At 45.8% G+C, this 21,552-nt stretch overlaps 1 protein-coding gene across 1 annotated transcript; it reads left to right on the plus strand.

Moving 5' to 3' along the window:
- Positions 1–11,233: 11,233 nt before the first annotated feature.
- Positions 11,234–11,698, plus strand: LOC119391606 (zinc finger protein ZFP2). The gene has a single exon (XM_037659276.1). The coding sequence runs from the start codon at positions 11,234–11,236 to the stop codon at positions 11,696–11,698; it is 465 nt and encodes a 154-aa protein (XP_037515204.1).
- The last annotated feature ends 9,854 nt before the right edge of the window (positions 11,699–21,552 follow it).

A 21,552-nucleotide genomic window follows, 5' to 3' on the forward strand; every position in this document is an offset into this window, starting at 1 on the left:
TTGTGATTTATGGCGTAGTGGGTACCTTGCTAGCAGGGCTGGGCAAGGATACTTTGAAATTGTATCGCGATACGATACAAGATACTCAGACAAAAAGTATTTGAGATACAGACACAAGATACTACCGCAATAATTGTATCCGATACGATACTTACCAATTGTGTCTTAAGATACTTCGATACATTCGCAAATTTGTTATTATAGATCCATATAATGTAGCAGCAAATGCCAATGCACAAAAATGTATGCTTGAAATTTATTAGCTGTGACCAACCTTATTTCATTTGAATGAAATGTCTGTTAGTATCTTAAAAGTTTTGTCCTTCTTGCTCAAAATACATTAGCTCAATTCCGAAATAATTACTGGGGTTTGTTTGCGCTGATTAACAGGACACCTCTTTATAAACTTCTCTGACAGCGGTTCTTGCTTGTTTTTTTTTTTGTAATTGGTAGGAGTCGCTGCTCAGCTTGCCGACCAGCTAGCGGCTTGCTATCTAATCACAAGAACTTCAATAAGAAGCCTTGTCACGATGGTGCAAATACCGGCGTGGACATTTACCTTTTCCGTAAGCCACCGCTACGCAATACTGGAACCCCGGACACGTGTACAGCAGCAACTAAGCTCGTAGCGACATTTCATATGACGCATAGTGTATACGTAAAGGACATAAAACAGAAGTGGCTGTTCATATTGTACGTATCTTCTAGTGTAAGGCGTTCGTTATCAATATACTCACTAAGGTGCAGTTATTGAACAATTTTTCTTCAACGAAAGAACATGTGCAACCAGGAAACGCCTCAGACGTATTGTATTGTCACGTGGTATAGTGTCGGATATGAAGGCGGCATTCAAATTGTACAAACGAAACTCTTTGCTGAGCTAACTTGCGCCAAGAAAACTAAGCAACTGAAAGTAAAAGCAAAGCACGCTGCACGATGATAGCGGCGATCACATTCGTCGGTCGTCGGTAATCTGAATATCGGCGGAACGCGTCGTCTTTCGTGCATCAGGGATCAAAGCTTCCAGCGTTATCACAGGAGCTCGCGCAATCTCCCGATTAAACTGGACCAGGGCTGGGCAGAAATACTCAGAAGATATTCACACTTGGGTTGTCCTGACTGTTCAGAATCCGAAGTCTGTCCCCATTTTCGGAATCTTCAGCCGTCTGACCCTGTCGGCTTCAATGAAGCTGTCACCACCACCGACACTCCCAGCACCCATTTCAGAAAGCCGCAACAGGCGAAGTCGGCTCCGGCGGTGGGGGAGCCTGTTACCACAAAAGACCGTTTCACGCATGTAATAAATTAAGAACGCACCCTGACATTGGAGAGGTGGCTGAAAGCGCGTCAAAGATAGCCATCTTCTAGTCACTTCCGCCGCGACTACGGGAACTGCTTTTGGAAGTACCACCGCTTTGAGAACTGAACGCACGCGAAGCACTGCAAAGCCTGTTCCAAGGCGGTATCCGCGCGGGGAGTCGCGAAGTAATGGCTTGCCACCCGAAAAACATTAGGCGTGCTGCAGTGACCTTGAGACACAGTGACTTTCGTCGGCAGAGGCCCCCAACACTGCCCCCGCGATTCTGCCGTCTGCGGCGTCGCGCGCTTTACCACATGGACTATTCTGTGCTTGAGCGGAAACCATTGCCGCCCTATCTGTCGGCGACAGGCGGCGCGCCTTTGCTTGTCTTGGCACAAAAGAGAAAAAAAGAACGTCATTCCCCCATTGGAAACAGGCCTCAACTCATTTCCGACAAAAAAACAATGTAACGAAATACCCGTGTCCTGCATAGTATCGCGATACATGCGATACATCGTAAATGTATTTCACTACTGAGATACAAATACATTTTTCAAATGTATCTCGATACAGAAATACAGATACTCAAAAGTATCTCTGAAATACTATCGCGATACTCTTGTATCGCGATACTGCCTAGCCCTGAACTAGACTACTCGCGTCCTGCGCGTAATTTTAACAGAACAATTGCAAAAAAATTGCGAAGCTTCCGAAACACTGCGGCCCGGCTTGCGCTTAGTGATGCTAACAGTTGCTTTGAAAAAATCCGTAAATAGGGGGTGGGTGCTTGAGCCAACGTTTCGACAAGTGGACTTGTCGAAACGTTGGAACGAGAAACGTTGAATGGTTCGAAGGCTGGAACTGATTTCCTTAGCTCTCGTGTGTATATGCTTTGCGCCCTCTCCAAAAGCACGGAGAATGGGTGGGGAGGGGGGAGGGCAGGGGCATAGCTAATGGCATAGCTAATGCCATTAGCTATGCCCCCTCCCCACCCCTTCTCCCTTCTTTTGGAGAGGGCACGAAGCATATACACACGATAGCTAAGGAAATCAGTTCCAGCCTTGAAGAAGACAAGTCCACTTGTCGAAACGTTGGCTCGAGCACCCGCCCCGTGTTTACGGATTTTTTTCATCGCAGCTTCCATCTTCCACTTCCTGCCGTTTTCTGGATTAACAGTTGCTTTGTGGTTTAAACCCAATCACATCAAAATAAATAAATAAATAAATAAGAGCGCATAGCAGTATAGTTGCACAAAGTGTAGCAGGACACCGCCGATATTCGCGCTATTGCCGCTTACAGCTCCGATGATCTGGCGACTAGTAATAGTAAAAAAATCAGGGAGGGCTAAAAAAGAAAAAAATTATAAGTAATATAGACAGGGGGTTCTGTATCAAACATTCACAGTGAATAAGCATAGAAACCCGATGCAGGCGGAACTCCATTAGCTATGCCAATTACAGATGAAGTATCGTCATCTTACCTGTTAAGGTAAGACAATAGAATATAATTGCCTATGCAAAATTGCCTGAAAATACTAGTTGAGACGCTCATGAGAAAAACGGTGCATTTCGTATAAATGTTTCTCGAATCCTCCATCTAACATCTATAAGGTAGCTCCTAATAATCTGCATTATTATAATGCAACAATTTCACAATTTATTAAGCGTTAAAGTAAATGGTTTGTGCTGTATACTCCAAGCGCGCCGCGGTGGCCTGGTGGTTATGCTGCTCGACTACTGACCCGAAGATCACAGGAACGAATTCTGGTCTCGGCGGACGAATTTTTGATGGAGGCAAAAATCCTTGAGGCTAGTGTATTTAGGTTTAGGTGCACGTTGAAAAACTCCAGCTGGTCGAAATTTCCCACGCCCTCCACAACGGCGTCTCTCATAATCGTAACGTAGTTTGGGGACGTTAAACCTCAAATATTAGTATTACTATATACTCAAGGCACGCCCATATAACTACATATTTGTTTTCAAAATCTCCTTGGCAGAACAGTGAATTCAAGTGAAGTATAAATGCGTAAACAGCAGCAAATATGACGGAGAAATTTAAAAGTAGCAAACAAAGCAGAGAGTGTCTTTTGGCAGCCCTTCACAAAAGAGATATTGCAGCGACAACACCACCGGAAAGAACAATATAGACCTAGGTAATGTATCGTATCCAAAGGAAGCGCAGATAAGAAAGCGTTTGTGCTAATAATCAAATTATGATTTCAAGAACTCATTGAAAAAAGATAGCAGGAACAAAAAGATACGGCACACCAAGATATCTTTTGCTAGGTAAAGGCTTGTTCTAATAGATCGAGCATCGGTATCGATGGAGCTATAGTTCTTAGAACATTATCTGCATATAAGTCAATGTCATCGTAAGTAAGGCAAACTTACATCCACGAAGTCCTTCAAGTCGCTGGTGTGTGAAAGCCATGAGACGCGAAGCAACTCCGTTCAAGCATTCTTCAGATTTCGTAACGAAGCACCACGCAAGAGAATCTTCAATAACGACACGAAAGCGGCGTAAATATTTCCGTGACAGACGCTGCGCTCATTAGAGTGCGCGGCGCAGGACCGTGACTAAGAGAAAGTGTCATGGAAGTGACACAAATAAAACGAAAAATATATTCAAGAAAACAAAAACTACATGGGCTGGGTGTAGACGTTCGCGCGCGAGTTTGTGTCGAGACTGCGCGAGCGCTTCCACTTCTCTGTGTTCCACCAATAGGGACGCGCAGACCTGATCACCTGCCCCTACTAGAGGACTCTAGCAGAAAGGTAAATTTATGTCGCTGCCCGTAGCTTATTCAGGTGCATAAGTGGCGCCAGTACCAGCTTCAGAAGCGGAGTTCAGCCAGCGATAATTGTTTCGCACGGTGGTGTTGCGATAGCAGTATCTTGTACCTTAAGATACACGATACATTATTGAATGTATCGGAAATACAGATACAGATACTCGTTTTGCGAGACGTATCGCGATACAGATACAAGATAGCCTAAGAGTATCGAAGATAGTATCTAAGATACATGTATCTTCGATACAGCCCAGCACTGCTTGCTAGTGTACTTGTAGTAGTAGCCCCAAGAGAGCTTACAACTGACTCTAGAAACGCCGCTCTTCCAGCTTTTGCTGTGACTGTGCTGCGGTTTCAGCGCAGGCCTGGCGTTCTTTTTTTTTGCGCCCGCACGATGTAACTGTCACAAACTTATTGTGGACTTGCACGGGTCTACAATTATGCCGTCGTCGTCACCTAAGTGCAACAGGACTCAGGCCTGGCCGACCACTCGACCTTGACCGCTGGATTAGTGGACCTCACCACCGCTCATTACTGGACTTCATACACGCCGCAAATTTGCATGTGGATTCCTGAATCAATAATTTTTACGCCTAAGGGCATACTTTCGAAAAAAGAAAAGAGCGTTCCACACTCACCGTCAAGGCTGCGAGGGGCGCTGGCTACCACTCCCAGGTTTGCATGCACATAAACACCCGACAAAGTGGACGGGAGGAATGACCGCCGCCGTGGCTCAATTGGTAGAGCATCGGGCGCGTTATCCGAAGGTTGCAGGTGTGGTTATTGTTTTTGTTGTTCCGCATACATTTCGCGCAACCCACTTCACTTTCTAATTACGACACTTTCTGTAGGAAACGGTTTCAAAAATGAATAGTTTATGCGTTACACATTATGTAACATTGCAACTTCATAAAGCTTAAAGAGAGAAAAAAAAAGAAAGAAAGACGGCCAAAAATACATGTATATAGAGCTGTGATTAAGGAAAGAAACGTTCGAAAAAGAATCTGAACTAAGTTACACTGAACATTGTAATCTTTTAGGTCTCCGCCAGCATCAAGTTTTCTTTTCCACTTTACCTTCGTCACATCTATATCAGAATTACTACAATACGCTTAAAAACAGTAGAATTAACGTCCCCTATACCTTCCTTGGCATCATTTCTGTAAATTTTCATTACCGTTTTGTCAAACAAGCAAACGATTCCTCAAAATTCCCTTCTTTCTTTCATTGTTAGCATCGAGGAAGACGAAGACGAGAGAGCTAGTCGTGCAGCGCTTTCAGGTCTTAGTTATTATTACTATTTTCCGGCATCATTATCTCGACATTTTTTTTTCTCTTACTGAATTATCTGTAGTCTATTCGCGACTAGTATTTTGAACGATAGCCGCAAGCTGTTCGCAGACGCCCAACGCATCATCATCGACCTGATTGTTTTGCCTGGTTCCACATCGAACGCCCGTAGGTCGACTTGCCGCACACTCTTTCAGGTGAGGTTGCCTTTAAAGAAATACTGACATAACCGCATGCTCATTGCACGTTTGAGAGCTGGGATCGCTTTCTAAAGCCGATGACTCTTCGATCAGGCTTAATTGCTATGTAATTTATTGCAAAGACCAAGAAACGAAGTGACAAGACTTGAAGTTAACGAACTGAACCCACCGAAGTTTTTACAGCGGAACCGTTACGCTTTTCGTTAGTCAATGCGGCGTCGCCAGAAAACTCACCGCAGCTTGCAATAAGCTACGTAAGCGAAGCTAAAGCTAATTCGCTCGTGTTGTGCCCTTTCTTGTCCCTGTCGTGTTAGCGCTTTTAACCTATATGTAAGGCTAGTTACACCAAGGTGATCTTAGCCCAGCGAAATTAAGCTTTGTCAAGTCAATCAATACCGATCGATAGCCAGTCAATACGGATCGATAACAAATCAATACCCTAGGTAAGGCAAGGTAGAGGTAATTAAGCCTAGTTATGCCAAAGGTGATGGTAATACAGCATAATTGTGCCTAGAGAAGCCAATCAATACCAGTCGATATCAAATCCAGAGCCCATCAGTAGTGATCAGTACCAACCGATACCGAATAACTCAGAAAAATGGCGCGAAACGCATGGTTATGCTCGCCTAAGCTTGGACGCACGTTTAATACCGACCAATAGTCAATCGATAGGCAATCAGTGCTGATCGATAGCAAATCAATACACAATAATGCATAGAAAATGCAGTGAAACGCATGGCTATGCTGGCTGCTTGGATGCACGTGTAATACCAATCAACAGCCAATCGATACCCAATGTATACTCATCGATAACCGAACCAATACGCAATAATTCATAGAATATGCCGCGACACGCATGGCTATACTCGTTCGAGCCTAGAATCACGTATAATATCGATTGATAGCCAATCGATAGGCATCGATAACTAATCGATGCCGATTACGACCTCGACAAACCCAGATGAGCATTACTCGACAAATTTGACTTCTTCGGGCCAATCCATACCAGTCGATAGCCAATGAATACCGATCGATATGCAAACCTTATGGAACGCGATACCGACTTCGGCTAGGCGTGACCGTAATACATGCGAGCGAGGGATAGGAAGAGGAAGTGAGGGCTGAGGAGGAGGATAACGCCACCAGCTCCTCTGCGTCCTCAGTCATCGCACCACTAACGCGTAGCTGCCCCAATATTTATTCTGTGTAAATAAACTAAAGTGTTTGTGGGAAGCGATAGAAGACGAACGAAAATGATTAGATTATACTCGTCACTAGTTTGAACGTGTGACTTGAACAAAAAGCAAGAAACGCTCATATCTAAAATGTTACGATGACGTTATCTCTGTCAGCATCTTGTCCTAAACAAGTAGCCAGCTAGGCTTGCTTTTTTATGCAACCAGAGTCCTCCCTCCCCCTTTGCTGTTTGTTTTTTTCTTCATGTAATCCCCCATTTCGTAAATGCACAGCTACCTGCTCATGTAACGACGCTAGTTTATCAATCTCTTCCCTTTGTTTTTGTCAATCAGCACTCTAAGATACAGCAGCCATCGCGGTGGTCTAGTGGTTATGGTGTTTGACTACTGATTCGAAGGTTGCGGGATAGAACCCCCGGCCGCCGCGGCTGCATTTCAGTTGAAGGCGTATCGCTCGAGTACCTCCGCTTAGATTTTATAGGTGCGCATTAAAGAACTTCAGGTGGTCGAAATTTTCTGAGCCCTCCGCTACGGCGTCTCTTGCAGTCATATCGCAGTTTTGGAACTCAAAACACGACCAGTTATCATATTATTATCGAGATTATATCGAGGATATTCAGGTCACGTTGGTAGTTTTACTGTATAAGTGTGCCGAGACGAGAGATGTGCCACCAGTCCATCTATTTAGATAGTATTTTGCCTTTACAAACCGCCATTATACGAATTGCCGAGACAAGTTTTGTCAATAGTTCGGCAGAACGTTCCGCTTTAAAACAAGAAAAATTATAGGCTACTTAAGTGAGAGTACGGTTAGCATAAGTTAAAGTTATCACAAGTAGGGCTCTAGGGCCGTGTACTAATAATAAAAAAAGCAAAGCTTACTGCATGATCACGTCCGCAAGGACTACTCATGCGCAGCACTTGTGTTTCCTAAACGCTCCTACTAAGTGGAAGTCGAAAACGCACCCCAGACACAACTATGTGATTGCGGTCTCTACTTGAACACTACTGCAGAGCAGTTCGCACAAGCCACACATTCGACTGGGCAAAACAGAAAATGTTCGGACCACTGTTTTCTTATGGAGTTACTACTACTTTCGCTTAAGTCAACCGCATTAGCATCGTCCGTTATAACAGCGGCCGTCCTGGCTCCAGGAGTCAACACAGCACAAAAGGAGTTGGCGATGGACACGTCCAGCAGCACCAGTGAGGAATCGGAAACAAGTGGTCCTGGAACCTCGAAAGACTCGGCCTCATCCCGCTGGCGGTAAAAGGTGAGGCGTTATGGGTCACTAGGCTGCCGTTAAAACACGGGAAAAAGAGTTAATATCGCAGATGGTGACGGCGTGTTTATATTTTTTCTAAGAGAGCGTGTCCCAGGTGTTTTTTTTATAGAAAATGTATATTTTATATTGCGAGCCCTATTACAGTCAGGCTGTTGTAGTATTCGCACGCGAACTCTATGTCGAGGCGGAAATACGGTGCCGAACATGAAGCCACATTGACGTGAATTAACAAAAAACGGGTTATCATTTTAATTAATGAGTTGGAGTAACTTGTTTACGTGACCAGCTGTTGGTCGTCAAAATTTATGGAATGTCCATTTCCTTCGAATCGCAACATTTGCATGTAATTAGAAATATTTCTCATGGAAGTTTAAAGGCAATATTGAAAATTGCTGCACCCGGCGCGCGGGAAATGTGACCGCTCTTTTACGTCCGAATAGAACTACTCATTTGAAGGAAGTGACGAAAGTTGAATCAAGGTGCGTTGAAGCACAAAATCGGCACGTCGTCTGCAATATACAAGTACACCGCTTGTTCTTCCCCATTCATTGCATGCGATGTAAGTGTCTATCTGTTTCTTTCGTGAACTATAAAAGGCGCGAGAATCTCTCGATTGTCAGCCGGAAGACTCGCCGCAGAGGTTTCCGCTATGTTTTATGCTGTACTAAGAAAGAAACGGTTTATATTGCGGATTAGAATAACAGAGAGCTGAGCTAGTTGGTAAGTATTCATTCTAAAAAGACAGGGCGTGCACGCCCTGTCTTTTTAGAATGATTATATTGCGGCTTGCGCACAGAGCGGCAGAAACTGATAAGCATCGCACATCACAAGCAAGCGTAAGGCAATCAGCTGTTGCAAGTGAAAAAATTTGCCGCTTCTCTCGAGAAGATTATTTATTTAAAATTTACCGCTTCATTGTCATGGGTAGTTCTGGCCTGACGTAGCAGAACGGCGGCGTTTGAAACGCGCCAGGCACGGTCAGCTTCAGATGTCGCCCTTAAAATTCGGTGATGAGTATCTCTCATTGCGTGCAATTTTTGGCGATTTATAACAAATGCGTATGCCATTAGTTGTGACGCGCTATTGCTTTTCCATGTAAACATGTTACCTCAAGTCAATAGTCTGAAAAGTTAATTAACGTTTTTTTGGTGATTAGTCACTTCAATGTGAATTAAGCTGCGGCGAGGTATTTCCGCCTTCACGTAGAGCCTGTGCGTGACGGCGACAACAGCTTGATTGTCAGACGATTTTGATAAATATTCCGTATTGACTACAAAAAAAATCCACTTGCGTTGTGGGGCGATGCAGAAATGCGTAATATGGGTTTTCTCAATATCGGCGACTCTTTGTGAACCGCTTGCGCGTGGGGACCTTCAAACACCTTGAATTTCACTTATTACTGTACAGTGATTACGGATTTCAACCACCTTTTGCCTTCGCTCCATAAGGACGGCCATTTTTTTAAAGGGACACTAAAGAGCAAAACGATTTTTCTCATATTAGTAAAGCACTCTTTCACAATCCCAAAAACACCACGCTTGCTGCGAGAAGACGCTTAGTAAGCGAAAAACGCGCAAAAACAAAATGTGGGTAGCGACGCCACCTTGAGGTTTCCGCACCATTTGCCGTGACGTCACATGTTTTGACGATGCCTACTAGGGACTACGTAGTTCATAATCAGTAAAAATGAACTACATTGTCCTCTGAGGGGATCATAGACTTAACATACCAAGTTTGGGGTAATTTTGTTGAGCCAACGGCGCCGCAATACGATATATACACTTTGAAATCCGTGACGTCACGCGGGGAGATTTCGGCACGAAATTTAAAAATGACACGTTGAACTTGATTTTCTCCTCTGTTAATAAACATATGATGGCGAAATTAACGACATTAGAGTTCTCAGGGCACAATTTATCGATCTAAACCGATTCATTGTTTCTCTTTAGTGTCCCTTTAAAGACCCCGCGGTTGTGAAAAGACCGTTGACGCTAAAACATCAAACTCATGTTTGCTCGATTCTCCTACTAACGTACGCGTTTCCTGACAGAGTAATGACGGCGAAATCTGGCGCGAAAGTATTTCAGTGTGGTTTTAAAACAAGCTGGAGTGTTTACCTGAGTTAGCAGCACCTGGCGGCATCGTTACCAATGCACTTAGTGGTAGCTCGGGAATTATGGCATATTTCACCCGTTTTACGACTGTTAGCAACGTCATAAAAGACATGGTTCAGCGGCACGCAGCAGTTCCTCCACTTCCTCAAAGTTGTCGGACGGCTCTCAAAGTGTCTGCGGCTACCCGTGCCAGTGGCGCAGCCAAATACATTCGCGCATTCGTAGGTTGACGCCGTGCAGTTGAGGGCAGGGCGCCCTGAAATCGATCTATTTCCGGCTGTGAATGAACGTTCTGCTATTCGCAGCAGCAACAATGTTTCATTCCTACCTACCTGCGGCGTGCCAGTTGCAAAAGCGCGCTCTTTAACGTCACGGAACTTAGGTGCAGTTTCGTCAGACTGGACTGCAGCGGTGGGACGCCACTTTCTTATGCTTGGGGGTGGACTTCCTGAAGGGACGCCATGTTTATTCGTAACTAATGATGTTAGCACTATTTATACACAATCTCGCGTTTGAGGTTTAAGCTCTTCATAATCATAGGCAGAGCTCACTCATTAAAAATAGAATGAAACAAAACTGTGCCTGTCACTGGCCTATTGAATACTTGCGACGGAGCCTACATTAATGGTGAACACGCAGGCTTGCTCTGTGCTCATGCAGGCGCTACGAGTTAAATTCAAGACGCCATTTGTCCAAGGCAACGACAAATAACCCTACTAAATAATTCTCGAAAAGCTGTGTGTAGGAGCTACACACTTACCGTTGTTATTGGAATGTACTGGGAGCGCAGAGTAAAGGAAGGCCAAGCAAGATAGATACATTTATTAGACAGTGCAAAATTGTTGAAATTTCCGTTACTGCAGGTCATGCAAACGGACGAAAACCGCCAGAGCGCAGTTGAAAGAAAAAGACTCCGACGTCGAAGGTCACCAGTGCGAAGTGTGCGAAAAGGTTCTGGGCAGTAAGAGGGCCATGAAGAGACACCTCCACACGCACAGCGGTAAAAAACCGTATTCGTGCTCGGCGTGCGGCAAGAAGTTTCTCCGGAGGGAAAACATGGAGCGCCACGAACGCATGCACACCGGGGTGAGGCCCTTCACTTGCGACGTCTGCGGCAAAGGGTTCACTCGCAACGGTCTTCTTGTAAACCACGTGCGGCGACACACGGGAGAGAGGCCGTACACTTGCAGCTTGTGCCCAGCGGCGTACGTCAGCAAGTACGGACTGACGGTGCACGTGGCGAGTCACAAGCGCAAGGTGCCGTACGAGTGTCTCCTGTGCGGCATGAAATTCGCCGCGAAGGAGAAGTTTCGGGGACACGTGCGCAACCACTCGCTCGAGAGGCCGTACGCCTGCCACCTGTGCCCCGCCAATTTCATCCAGAAGCATCACCTGCGAAGTCACATGATCACGCACTCCGCCGAAAAGCCGCACCAGTGCAACGTGTGTCAGAAAGCGTTCGCGCGGCGCCCTTCACTCGTGAAGCACGTGCGCGTTATTCACGGTGCTGAGAAACCTTGAGTAAGAGCGTGAGACGTTTAAAGGCGCAGACTTTGTGCTTTGCGAGTGCGTACAGTTATGCAAGTAAAAATATGTACGTGCCTGAAAGCTGCTTGTAGACACGTCGTTACCCATGCCATTCGTAAATTATTGCCGTTTACGAGCGTGCTGGCAGTGGGACACAGATGGACAGAAAAAGCAGGAAATGGAGGGTTTGGCCATGGGCGTTTGTAATTAAGAAGCTAGTATTCCTGCTCCACAAACGACCTAGATATTGCTATAGTAGTGAGGATAAGTGGTATAAACGAGAAAGCCCAGAAAGTAGCTATTGAGTTACTTAAAAGTGCATACACTTGTCTTCAAAAATAGTCGGACTTTAGTGCGTCGTGCGATTTCTCTGTTCGTATGTTCTCTGCCTATATACATAAACTACAAAAAGAAGAAAAGAAATTCCACATCGGAAAGATATATTTGCTTGTATGCTAAGCCGTGCTCTTTCGCGAAGTGTATTACCTTTCCTATGTCTAACGTAAATTGATAGTATGTTTTTTGTAGTCATCGACACTTGCCAAAAAATTAGGGGTATAGATGGTGTACGATACGCTCGTTGGCAAGCGTGTATTTTCATGTAAGCAGCGTCCTATCATCTTCAGGTTACGTTTACTTCCACTTAACGTTTTTTTGTGGCATTATTTCAATTGTGCAGGCCACGTGTTCAAGTTTATTCAGGAAAATTCTGATCCTATTAAACGTGTTGCCAGATTAGACTGTTTATTTGAATCTTTATGAACCTCTAGCGGTTTCACTGACAGTGGCTGCTCTTTCCCGACCCAACAAGTCGTATTTTAGAAATTGCAGCAGATCCGCCACGATCACACGTAGTGTTCCAGTTCACTACAGGCTTGTTTGGGTTTGTATTACTCTTGTGCGTAACTTTTGCTTATACCCTAGCCAAATCAGGTCACTTAGGCAAGTTCGGACAAGAATGGTTGACCACATTGTTGACATCATACCGCGCTTCAAAGAGTGGAGGGAGGTGGCCCATGAAGACATCGGTTCTTTGGTTGAAAGAGCTACGCTCGATGACTACGCTGCCCTTCAGAGGTGGCTTGTTTGAAATTTCAATTTTAAAATCTTTATCTTCCCGTCTTGCAACACAGAGGGAAGGGTTGTACGCAACAGCTGCTCATGATCAGCTTGACGAGCCCACATACATAAAGTTCGGCCGATTCCTGGGAAATTCCGAACAAAATGAACAAATCGAGAGATTGCGTGGCCGTTTTGCCTCTTCATACACAAAATTGCAGAACCTGCATAGTACAGGCAAAAAGAAAATTTGTTTCCTAGCAAGACGGCTGCCATGCACTGGGAAATAACGGTGAACCAGGGCTGGGCAGTGTCTTCGTATACCAGAAATGCTTTTTTAATATTTGTATTTCTGTATCGAGAAATATTTCATCAACGTATTTGTACTGAATGGTGAAATATATTTACAATGTATCGAATATATCGCGTTACTCTGACATGAAACGGCTATTTTGCTACTTGTTTCGTCGGAAACGACCACAATCGAAGTCGCGAAATTGTGCAACTTCGAGAGCTTGCTCGTACGAGCTGCACTGGTAAACTCTGTCAATTTACAGCGCAAGCTGTCATGAAATCACAAGGGCCGTTTTTTGGCGCCGTAGTTGTCCGCCGCCGCCGGTGTCCGTAAGCGTAATCGCGCGAAATAATAAAATTCCAGGATCGAACCGGGTTCGAACCTGGGCCCTCTGCACTGGAGCCCAGTATTCTACCTCAGAGCAATGTCGGTGCTTGAAACTGCTTTGAAAAAAAAAAACCCTATACAGGAAGGATCCACGTTAGCGTATGTAATGTAGCGTGTTACAAGAGTAAAATAACAAATAGGCGTCACACAATGCGAACTGCGCAACGAGTTGGTTGTTGAATGATTCCAACCCATTACAAAGGACTCTGTCATATTTCATCATCGTCATCAGCCACAGCAACAGCACAGTGCACATAATACCTACAGGTGTTTAGCAGGTACCACGGTTCTCCGCAGAATGAGGAAAAATGGAATGTTGGCTGCTTCCCGGCTTCACAAACATTATGATGATTTATAGCATTGTGGGTTCCTCGCAAGTGCACTTTTATTGGTGCCCAAGGAAGCGAAAAGGCCTCCATGATCCATTTTCTCAGGGTTTCAACAAAGCTCTTTCCCTTTCTCTCTCTCTTTCTCACGTTAACCTATGTTATATAGCGTGGTGGGAGGGGGAAATAGCGACCTGGCGTCACACAATGAGATTTACATAACTAGTGGGTCGTTTGAAGCTTCCAACCCATTACACAGGGCTCAGCTATAATTCTTCATCGTCATCAGCTGTCGCATCAATAAAGTGCACATAAAGCCGTACAGATGGTAGACCGATTCTCTGCAGAATGACGAATAATAGAGTACTGGGTGCTTCCCAACTTCACAAAAATTATGATTTGTGGCGTAGTGTGTACGTTGCTAGTTCACTTGACCCAAGAGAGTTTATAACGCGCTCCAGAAATACCGCTCTTCCAGCTTTCGCTGTTACTGTGCTGCGCTTTCCGGGCAGGCCTGGCGTTTTTTTTTTAATAATATCACTCGAGAGACGATCCTGGAATACGGTAGATTCTAGTACCGCCGAGAAGCAACGAGATCAGCAATACGACGATCAGCGTCACACGGCCTTTGTGAACGCATGAGTGCACAGGTAAGGCTCATATTGCGCACGGATCTCTAAGCGAGCAGCGTAACATACGAGGCTCGCATGCAAATGTGCTCTCTGTGCTTGCGCATCGTGTAGGAAGTCTCATTACTTCTCTCACCAATATTAGGCGCTACCACGTGGAGGGGACAACGCTTCCGCGATATTATTAAAACAACTGCAAGGGTGCAATGCGCCACACCAAAATGACACGTGCGACGAGTCGTCATCTTCGGCGGTGACGTATCTCGTTTTTTGTAAGGTTAAATACGGATAACCTTCAGATTCTGATTGGTACAAACGGACCTACGTGAGAACGGAAGTCTTTCGGTACCTAGGAGACCCGAGCAGAGATATTGGCATTTTGCAGCACTTTCCGGCCATAACGGCGATCCTTATTTATTATAGCACGAACTTGCACTCGCCTGCAGCGGTGAATAAGCTGTTCACATTCGCATGTCTTCTGTTGGAGCAGAACCGAATTAGCCTATTTAGGAAGCTGCTGGTGGCTAAGTGCAATTAACGCAACGACCATCTCAGCAAAACAGAAGTGGTGTGTTATATGCACCTATACTTTTTTCTTAATTGTCAGTGTGATCGGTAGTCATTTGAGCGATATGCTTGACTTCTAAGGTTTAATGCGGTGCAACATTATTCGCAATATTACACTGCACTTTTTGAATAGATGCTCAAGTGATGTGGACGAACGAACGAAAAACGATGCTTTACAGCCACTTTGTGTTTTCATTCGCCGTGCTCGTGAGACCTACCCGTCGTTGTTGAACGTTCACATTCGCGTTCTACCGTTAGCGTTGCGCGGTTGGTTGAATTCAACTTAACTCCGCACATTTTCAGAAGTTCGGCGCCTGCATTTCACGCGTCGGGAAGGCTGCTTTATCGCCCCGCCACGGTGGTCTAGTGGTTATGGCGCACGACTGCTGACCCGAAGGTCGCGGGATCGAATCCCGACCGCGGCGGCTGCATTTTCGATGGAGGCGGAAATGTTTGAGGCCCGTGTACTTAGATTTAGGTGCGCGTCAAAGAACCCCAGGTGGGCGAAATTTCCGGAGCCCTCCACTACGGCGTCTCTCATAATCATATGGTGGTTTTGGGACTTTAAACCCCAGATATTATTAAGGCTCCTTTATCACACCGGAACGGACGTCTGTGCATTTTCAGCAAGCTTTGACATCGTTCTGCAGGTTTGCTTTGTTTTTGTCACTTTATTAGAGTGATATATATTTAAGCCGCTAAATATAACTGGCACTTGATACATGCTTTGCAATTGCAACCTTGAAGTAACCACCTTCTGACTTTGTGCGATTTTCTAGCCGTGTTCACGCAACAGGTTTTATACGCCTGTCAAGTCGATATCATAAAAAGAGACTGCAAGCATGTCGCGAGAGCCGAAAAAACGAGGCGAGCAGTTCATCTTGCTTCACAGTGGTTAAAGCTCAGCTAGCTGCCTCGCTTCTTAATCGGCGGGTGATTCTCCAGCGGCACGGAGGACTTGACTCTAACCTTCTCAGGAAGCAGTGCCATGGCCGTATAATCTTTTTTTCGCACGCCGCAAACGTTTGTTCACGAAAGTACACGGCTGCTACTGTAAGCATGCCATATCAAAACAATCATATGATTCGTAGTCCACGCCGCAGAACATGGATAGCGTGTACGGCTTCATTTCGGAGTGCATATGGTCCATTATTCATCTTTAACATGACAGAATGAGACTTACCTCGAGGTGTACGTCCTACACGGTGTAATCGCGACTTGGGAAATGCATTTCGCTTTGAGTCGGGCGCGGTTGTCGTCGATCGTCTGCTCTTCACCGTTAACGTGATTGACGAGCCTTTCTCATTTTATCAAGTTCGCTTTTCGGAAGTGCCAGTCAAGCTTGAAAATCCTTTTGAAGCCGCACTGCAAGCGGTACATTGCGAGGCGCCGAAAGTGCACCGCGAGAGCTCTGCACGTGCACAGAAGCGAGCAGCAACGCGGTGGAGAGAAGGGAAAACGCGCGCTGCTAACACCCCAGTTTCTCTTTTTCTGCCAGAGATGGCGCTGCCTGTCAAGAGCAGCAGCGCCGCTAAGCGTTGCTTGGGAAGCCTATTGTCGAGAGCGGCAATGGAACTGCGGTGCCCATGCGCGCCCATTCATGTATGCTGGCCTCTCCAGTAGCTTTGCCAGGCATTGTTGCGGTGCCGGTTGACTAAGCGTAAACTGGCTATCGCTTTCACTGCTCCTTCGCATCTGGAATGGTTTTACGTTGTGGCTGCGCTGGCTCGTGCGTCGAGCGCTCATCGCTTTCTTTCTTTTTTTATTTATCGCTCACCACACTATTCTCGCTGACGCACTTATATTACTCGCGCATAATGACTTCTTTCTCTCTTCGGCATTGTGTTATCGCAAATGGTTGTCATGTTTGCTACCGCGTATCGAAGTGCGATGAATGAGAACAAAACAAAAAAAAAACATGGCCAATCCCTCCGTCATAGAATTCGGTATAACCCGAAAGTGAAACGTGCCTTCGCATAAGTAGTTTATTGTTTATAGTGCATTATATTCACAATAATCAATCGACTGTTCAGATCGATAAGAGAATGGCCAATGTCTATTAGTGTTTGGAAGCTATAGCGCCATTTGACTCAGATGAACCCACGATGAGGCCTACTGGCACATCTCTATCGCGACGTCTACACTCTAAGAAAAAAAGGAGTCAAAAGAGGGTCACGGCCGCGTGACTCTCTTCGGGTTTTTGACCCTTTTTGGAAGGTAGATGAAGAGAAGGAGAGTTAGCATTTGGGCTGGTGTCACGGAACTCTCCTGAAGCGCGCTTCGATTGCCTTCCGCGACGAAGGCGCCGTCGTATGCGCCATACGTATCGCGTGTTTGCCGTTCGGCGCCGTTGTGGCGCGGTGGGTCGCCTCCCTCGCCGATGGAGCCAGCCGGGGTGGCGCCGTGCCTCGGCCTCCTCTCTCAATCTGCTCGGTCTTTTGAATGCGTTCCGTCGGTTGCGCGGGTTGCGTCAGTTGCCTGTTGTGCAGGTTTGTGTTCGAACAGAAATGCGCATCTCCGGTGGCGTTAACGCCAGGCTCCGTGCTCGAACTCACGCTTGGAGGGCGTGGCGGACACGGACAACGTGCGCCCGTTATCGGTGAGTGTACTGCATTCGTAGGTACTAATTATACAGCTCTAGCTGGGCGTCTGCAGCAGCTCTGCGGAAGTTATCTGCCAGCCATTTCTAACAGCAGCCTGCGTCTGCGGGGCTGTTGCGGATGCCCGAATAAATCTGACAGTTAACGGGTTGACACCGTTATGCGCGTTGCTGTAGAAGCTTCCATAAAATGAGCGATGCAAACGATTATCAAGGGTCATTTTTTGCTGATCGCACATTGTGTCTGCACTGCTGAAGGCGCGAGATGTCGTTTTGAGATGCGCTTTAGTCTACTCCATAACAACGTTTCCATCTACCTTAATTGTGCAGCTTGCATCCGCGTGTGAGAACGTCAAAAAAAAAAAAAAAGCCCGTCTACAGAACGCTTAGATGCATATATATTATGTTTTCGTTTGCTTAAAGACAGTAGTTTGAGGTGCAGATATAGTAGGATGCTTCCAGCACGTACGCGTTAGTCAAACTTAAGTGGGACACGCCTCGCCGGTAAGGCCAAAAAGCTAGACTTTCGACGGCGCGCGTTGCGGTCGCCGCCGTGTACTTTTTTCATCGTTGCTGTTTGCTGTTTTCGTGGTTTGCCAACATCTGCGATGGCACTATAACAGAATCAAGTGAGTGTACGTGATTGTGGGAGTTATGTGCGCTGATTCTATCATATGACATGTCTGTTCTCAACGTAGACGGCGTCCGCGCCCGCTGAGTGTCGTTCGGGCGCTCGTAGTCGAATTTGTTCGCTGAGTATTTAAGGATGGGTTACGTTTGTAAAACATGCGGTCAGTAACCGTTCACGGCGTGCCCCTGATTGACGGAGGATGTGCTTGGGTGTCGGAATATGCTGGCGCAAAGCCGTGCTTACTCTGAAACCCAATTTTGAAGCGATTTCTTAGAAAAGAAGTGCTTTCATTAGTGCATAGCCAATGCCTATTGCGAAACGATGTTCCCGCTGCCTTTACGTGAAAATTTGTTTTCGTTGAGAAATTATTTTGAACGAAACACTCGTGTCAGATGTGTGTAGAGTAACGGTTTGTTGAAGAAAGGGTGGTTTTAAATACAAATAAGCAGTGTGTATGTTGTGGTCACTCCTAGAATCCCGGATCACTGCTTCCGCCTCTTCACTCCAGTTCACAGCCACACGTAGTTAGGTGTCGCTTGGTCTGGCGCCTCACCGCTCGTGATAGAAAAATCAACAGCGGCGTTCGCCCTGTCAACCGAACGAGGCAGTCGGTCCTACATTTCCTTTGGTTGGACAAGACCACGTAGGAAAAGAGGTGAGTAGCACCCACGCAAAGGAGCTTAAACTAATTTAGTTTGTTTTTTAAAAGAGGCTTACATGATCTTGTGCTGCAAGTTTGTCGCCGAGTGACGTGTTACCAAAGCTACTATTTTCAAGGTGTGTTTTACACGATGACGGCAAAAACTTGGCTTCTTACCATGCCTGTTTACATTTGTTGTTTTGTTGTGAGCCTTTAACATGTCCGTGTGAACTACTCATTGTGTAGATTTCGCAAACTTTTACTGCAATTTCATTTTCTCATCATAATATCACCTCCTGCTTTTCAGATGCCGTTTTTATGGTGCTCACGCTGAACAGGAGCGACAGCCTAGCCGGTCACAAGTCTGATGCCTCCAGCCGTCACCACTTTTTGATTTATTGTTGATCATAAGGAATAAAGATTGAAACATGATGCCGATTTCTGCAGTTTATTTTGCACCATATGACACTATGCACATCAGTCACACATTTTAGTGGGCTATACTCATGCAAGCATGTAAATGAGGAATACCTAAACTTCTTAATTGGAAATCACAGACCATCTTTCTGAGCTTTCTATATTACTTCGCTGCGAAAGGTGTGTGGTTTTGACGAGTGTTATTCAAATAATGCTAACATTGAACTAATCTTTTGTTGCAGTCGCTGGGCAGAACGGCAAGTATTATGGGACTTGCTTAAAATAAATACTTCACTATATTCAACAGTAGTCGCGCAAAGGTAGAGCAAGGGTCAAATGAGTAGCTTAATATAGTTGTGGAGTCGCTTGATGCTTCAGTATGGGTCACTTGACCCCCCGTAGGAGTGTTACCGGCAAGAGTCGTCTGACTCCCTATAAGTGGTAACGTAATCCTTCGGATAAGAGTCCTTCCACTCTTCCTTCATGGTCAGGGAACTCTCCTAGAGCGCGCCAACACTGACTCACCAAGATAGTCACCGTGACTCTTTAAAGAGAGTCCTATACGTGGCAATCAGAACTTTCCGAAAAGAGTCACGTATACGCTTTTGTTTCTTAGTGTAGCGCCCATGATCACGATTTAACTTTCGAGGTAGCTGAAATTGCTAACGTATGCCGCGCCGCCCCGCCAGGCCCCGCCGGCAGAAAGCATCGGGCGAGAGTGAATGTGGTCGAGCCAATGTTCCGGACCAACTATGGTGTACAGTCACTTGATAACCAAATTGTTTTATTGTGCAACAAGATTCCTGAAATAATTGAATACGCTAGCGAGGCTACAAACATCAGGCAATTTAGTAAGCGAATTATGAATGTAATAAATTGAACACATTGAACACAATCTATCCCACACCGGAGAAATCGCCGCACTTGTTCTGGGAGCGCAGCAGAAGATGAAACAAAAGACTATGAAGAAGAGGACGAAGAGAGCGCGCTGGTTCTTGACGATGACTTCTGTTTCCGACAGGCAAATTACGGTGAGTTTAAAGAGATCCACTGTTAATAAGAAATGCCGCCTCTGCTCTTCGTCTTGTCCTTACAGGCTTTGTCGTGGCTTGCTAATCTGCTAACCTAATATTGTGTCATATCGCCTCGAGCGGGGGCGACAGATGCCATCTTGTGGGCAGACTGTTTAATAGGTTCGGCGTTATGGTCGCTTATGCCAGGCGGTTTCACTCAGCCTCCACCACCGCCACAGGTCATACGCTGAATATCGGTGTGGTGGTCGACGAGACCCTTCCATGGCGCCCCAGACGTTGCACAAAGTATCCATGTAGCCTCCTTGTGGTGGCCACTCGAGTGTCGTAATGCCTCTTGTGTCAACTGGGCTCCTGTCGTGTTGGTAGCAGGAACAAGCGTCTGGGATTGGGCCCGTTGAAAATGTAGGGTGGCAACATGTGGTTTATGAGGTCTGTGTACGAGATAACATTAAAACGACCTTCGAGGCTCACGAAGGGTGCTAAGTCGTCCACTGATACGGCTGCCTGTAGGCAAACGGAGCGGTGTCCACTGCCTGGTCACCTTCTGAAGGTTTATTCCTTCGAACGTGATCAGAACAAAACGGAGTGTTTGCTCATGATACGTTGCAGTTCTTTCACGATGTGAAAAAAACTGAAATAGGAGAGTAAGAACCTCAACTGTCGGTAACAAATGATAGATCATTTGAATGACGGCCTGCAGGCGTGTATAACTGTGTTTCACAGCCGATAGCGCTGTATTGATCATAGGCTAGGGTGTTAACTTAGAAAAAGGAGCAAGGTGAGATTGGCCAAAAAAGGCAAGCGAAATGCCAAATGAATTGGCCTTGGTCTGACAAAGAATGAGTGGGGAATGCTTGCCGAAACGCAATGCCCGCCTTATTAAGCCGACAAATTGTCCAACAAAACCAATGCGTACACTTGCAGCGGCTAAACTAGCGTAGCTTATGTTACTGGCTATTGCGGTATCTTTTCCTCGAGATTTTGCGACCTAACGATTGCGAACGGGTGAATTACCTTGAATTGTCATTCCTGTAGATGCGCTCGTGGTTGTCCCAGTCTGGCAGTGAAAGTAGATTCATCGGAAAGTATGACGTTGTTCCAGTCATACACAGACCAAGACTGGTGCTCCTGGGCAAATAGCAGCCCTTTTTTATCGTTATATGGTGAAAGTATTGGCTTTCCTGTTGAAAAACGGCTATGAAGCCCATCTTCATTTAGACGGCGCCTCACCGCACTCATCCGAGTACGTTCTTGATCTTCTTCG

This window comes from Rhipicephalus sanguineus, chromosome 4 (assembly GCF_013339695.2).
Source record: "Rhipicephalus sanguineus isolate Rsan-2018 chromosome 4, BIME_Rsan_1.4, whole genome shotgun sequence".
Taxonomy (NCBI): Eukaryota; Metazoa; Arthropoda; class Arachnida; order Ixodida; family Ixodidae; genus Rhipicephalus; species Rhipicephalus sanguineus.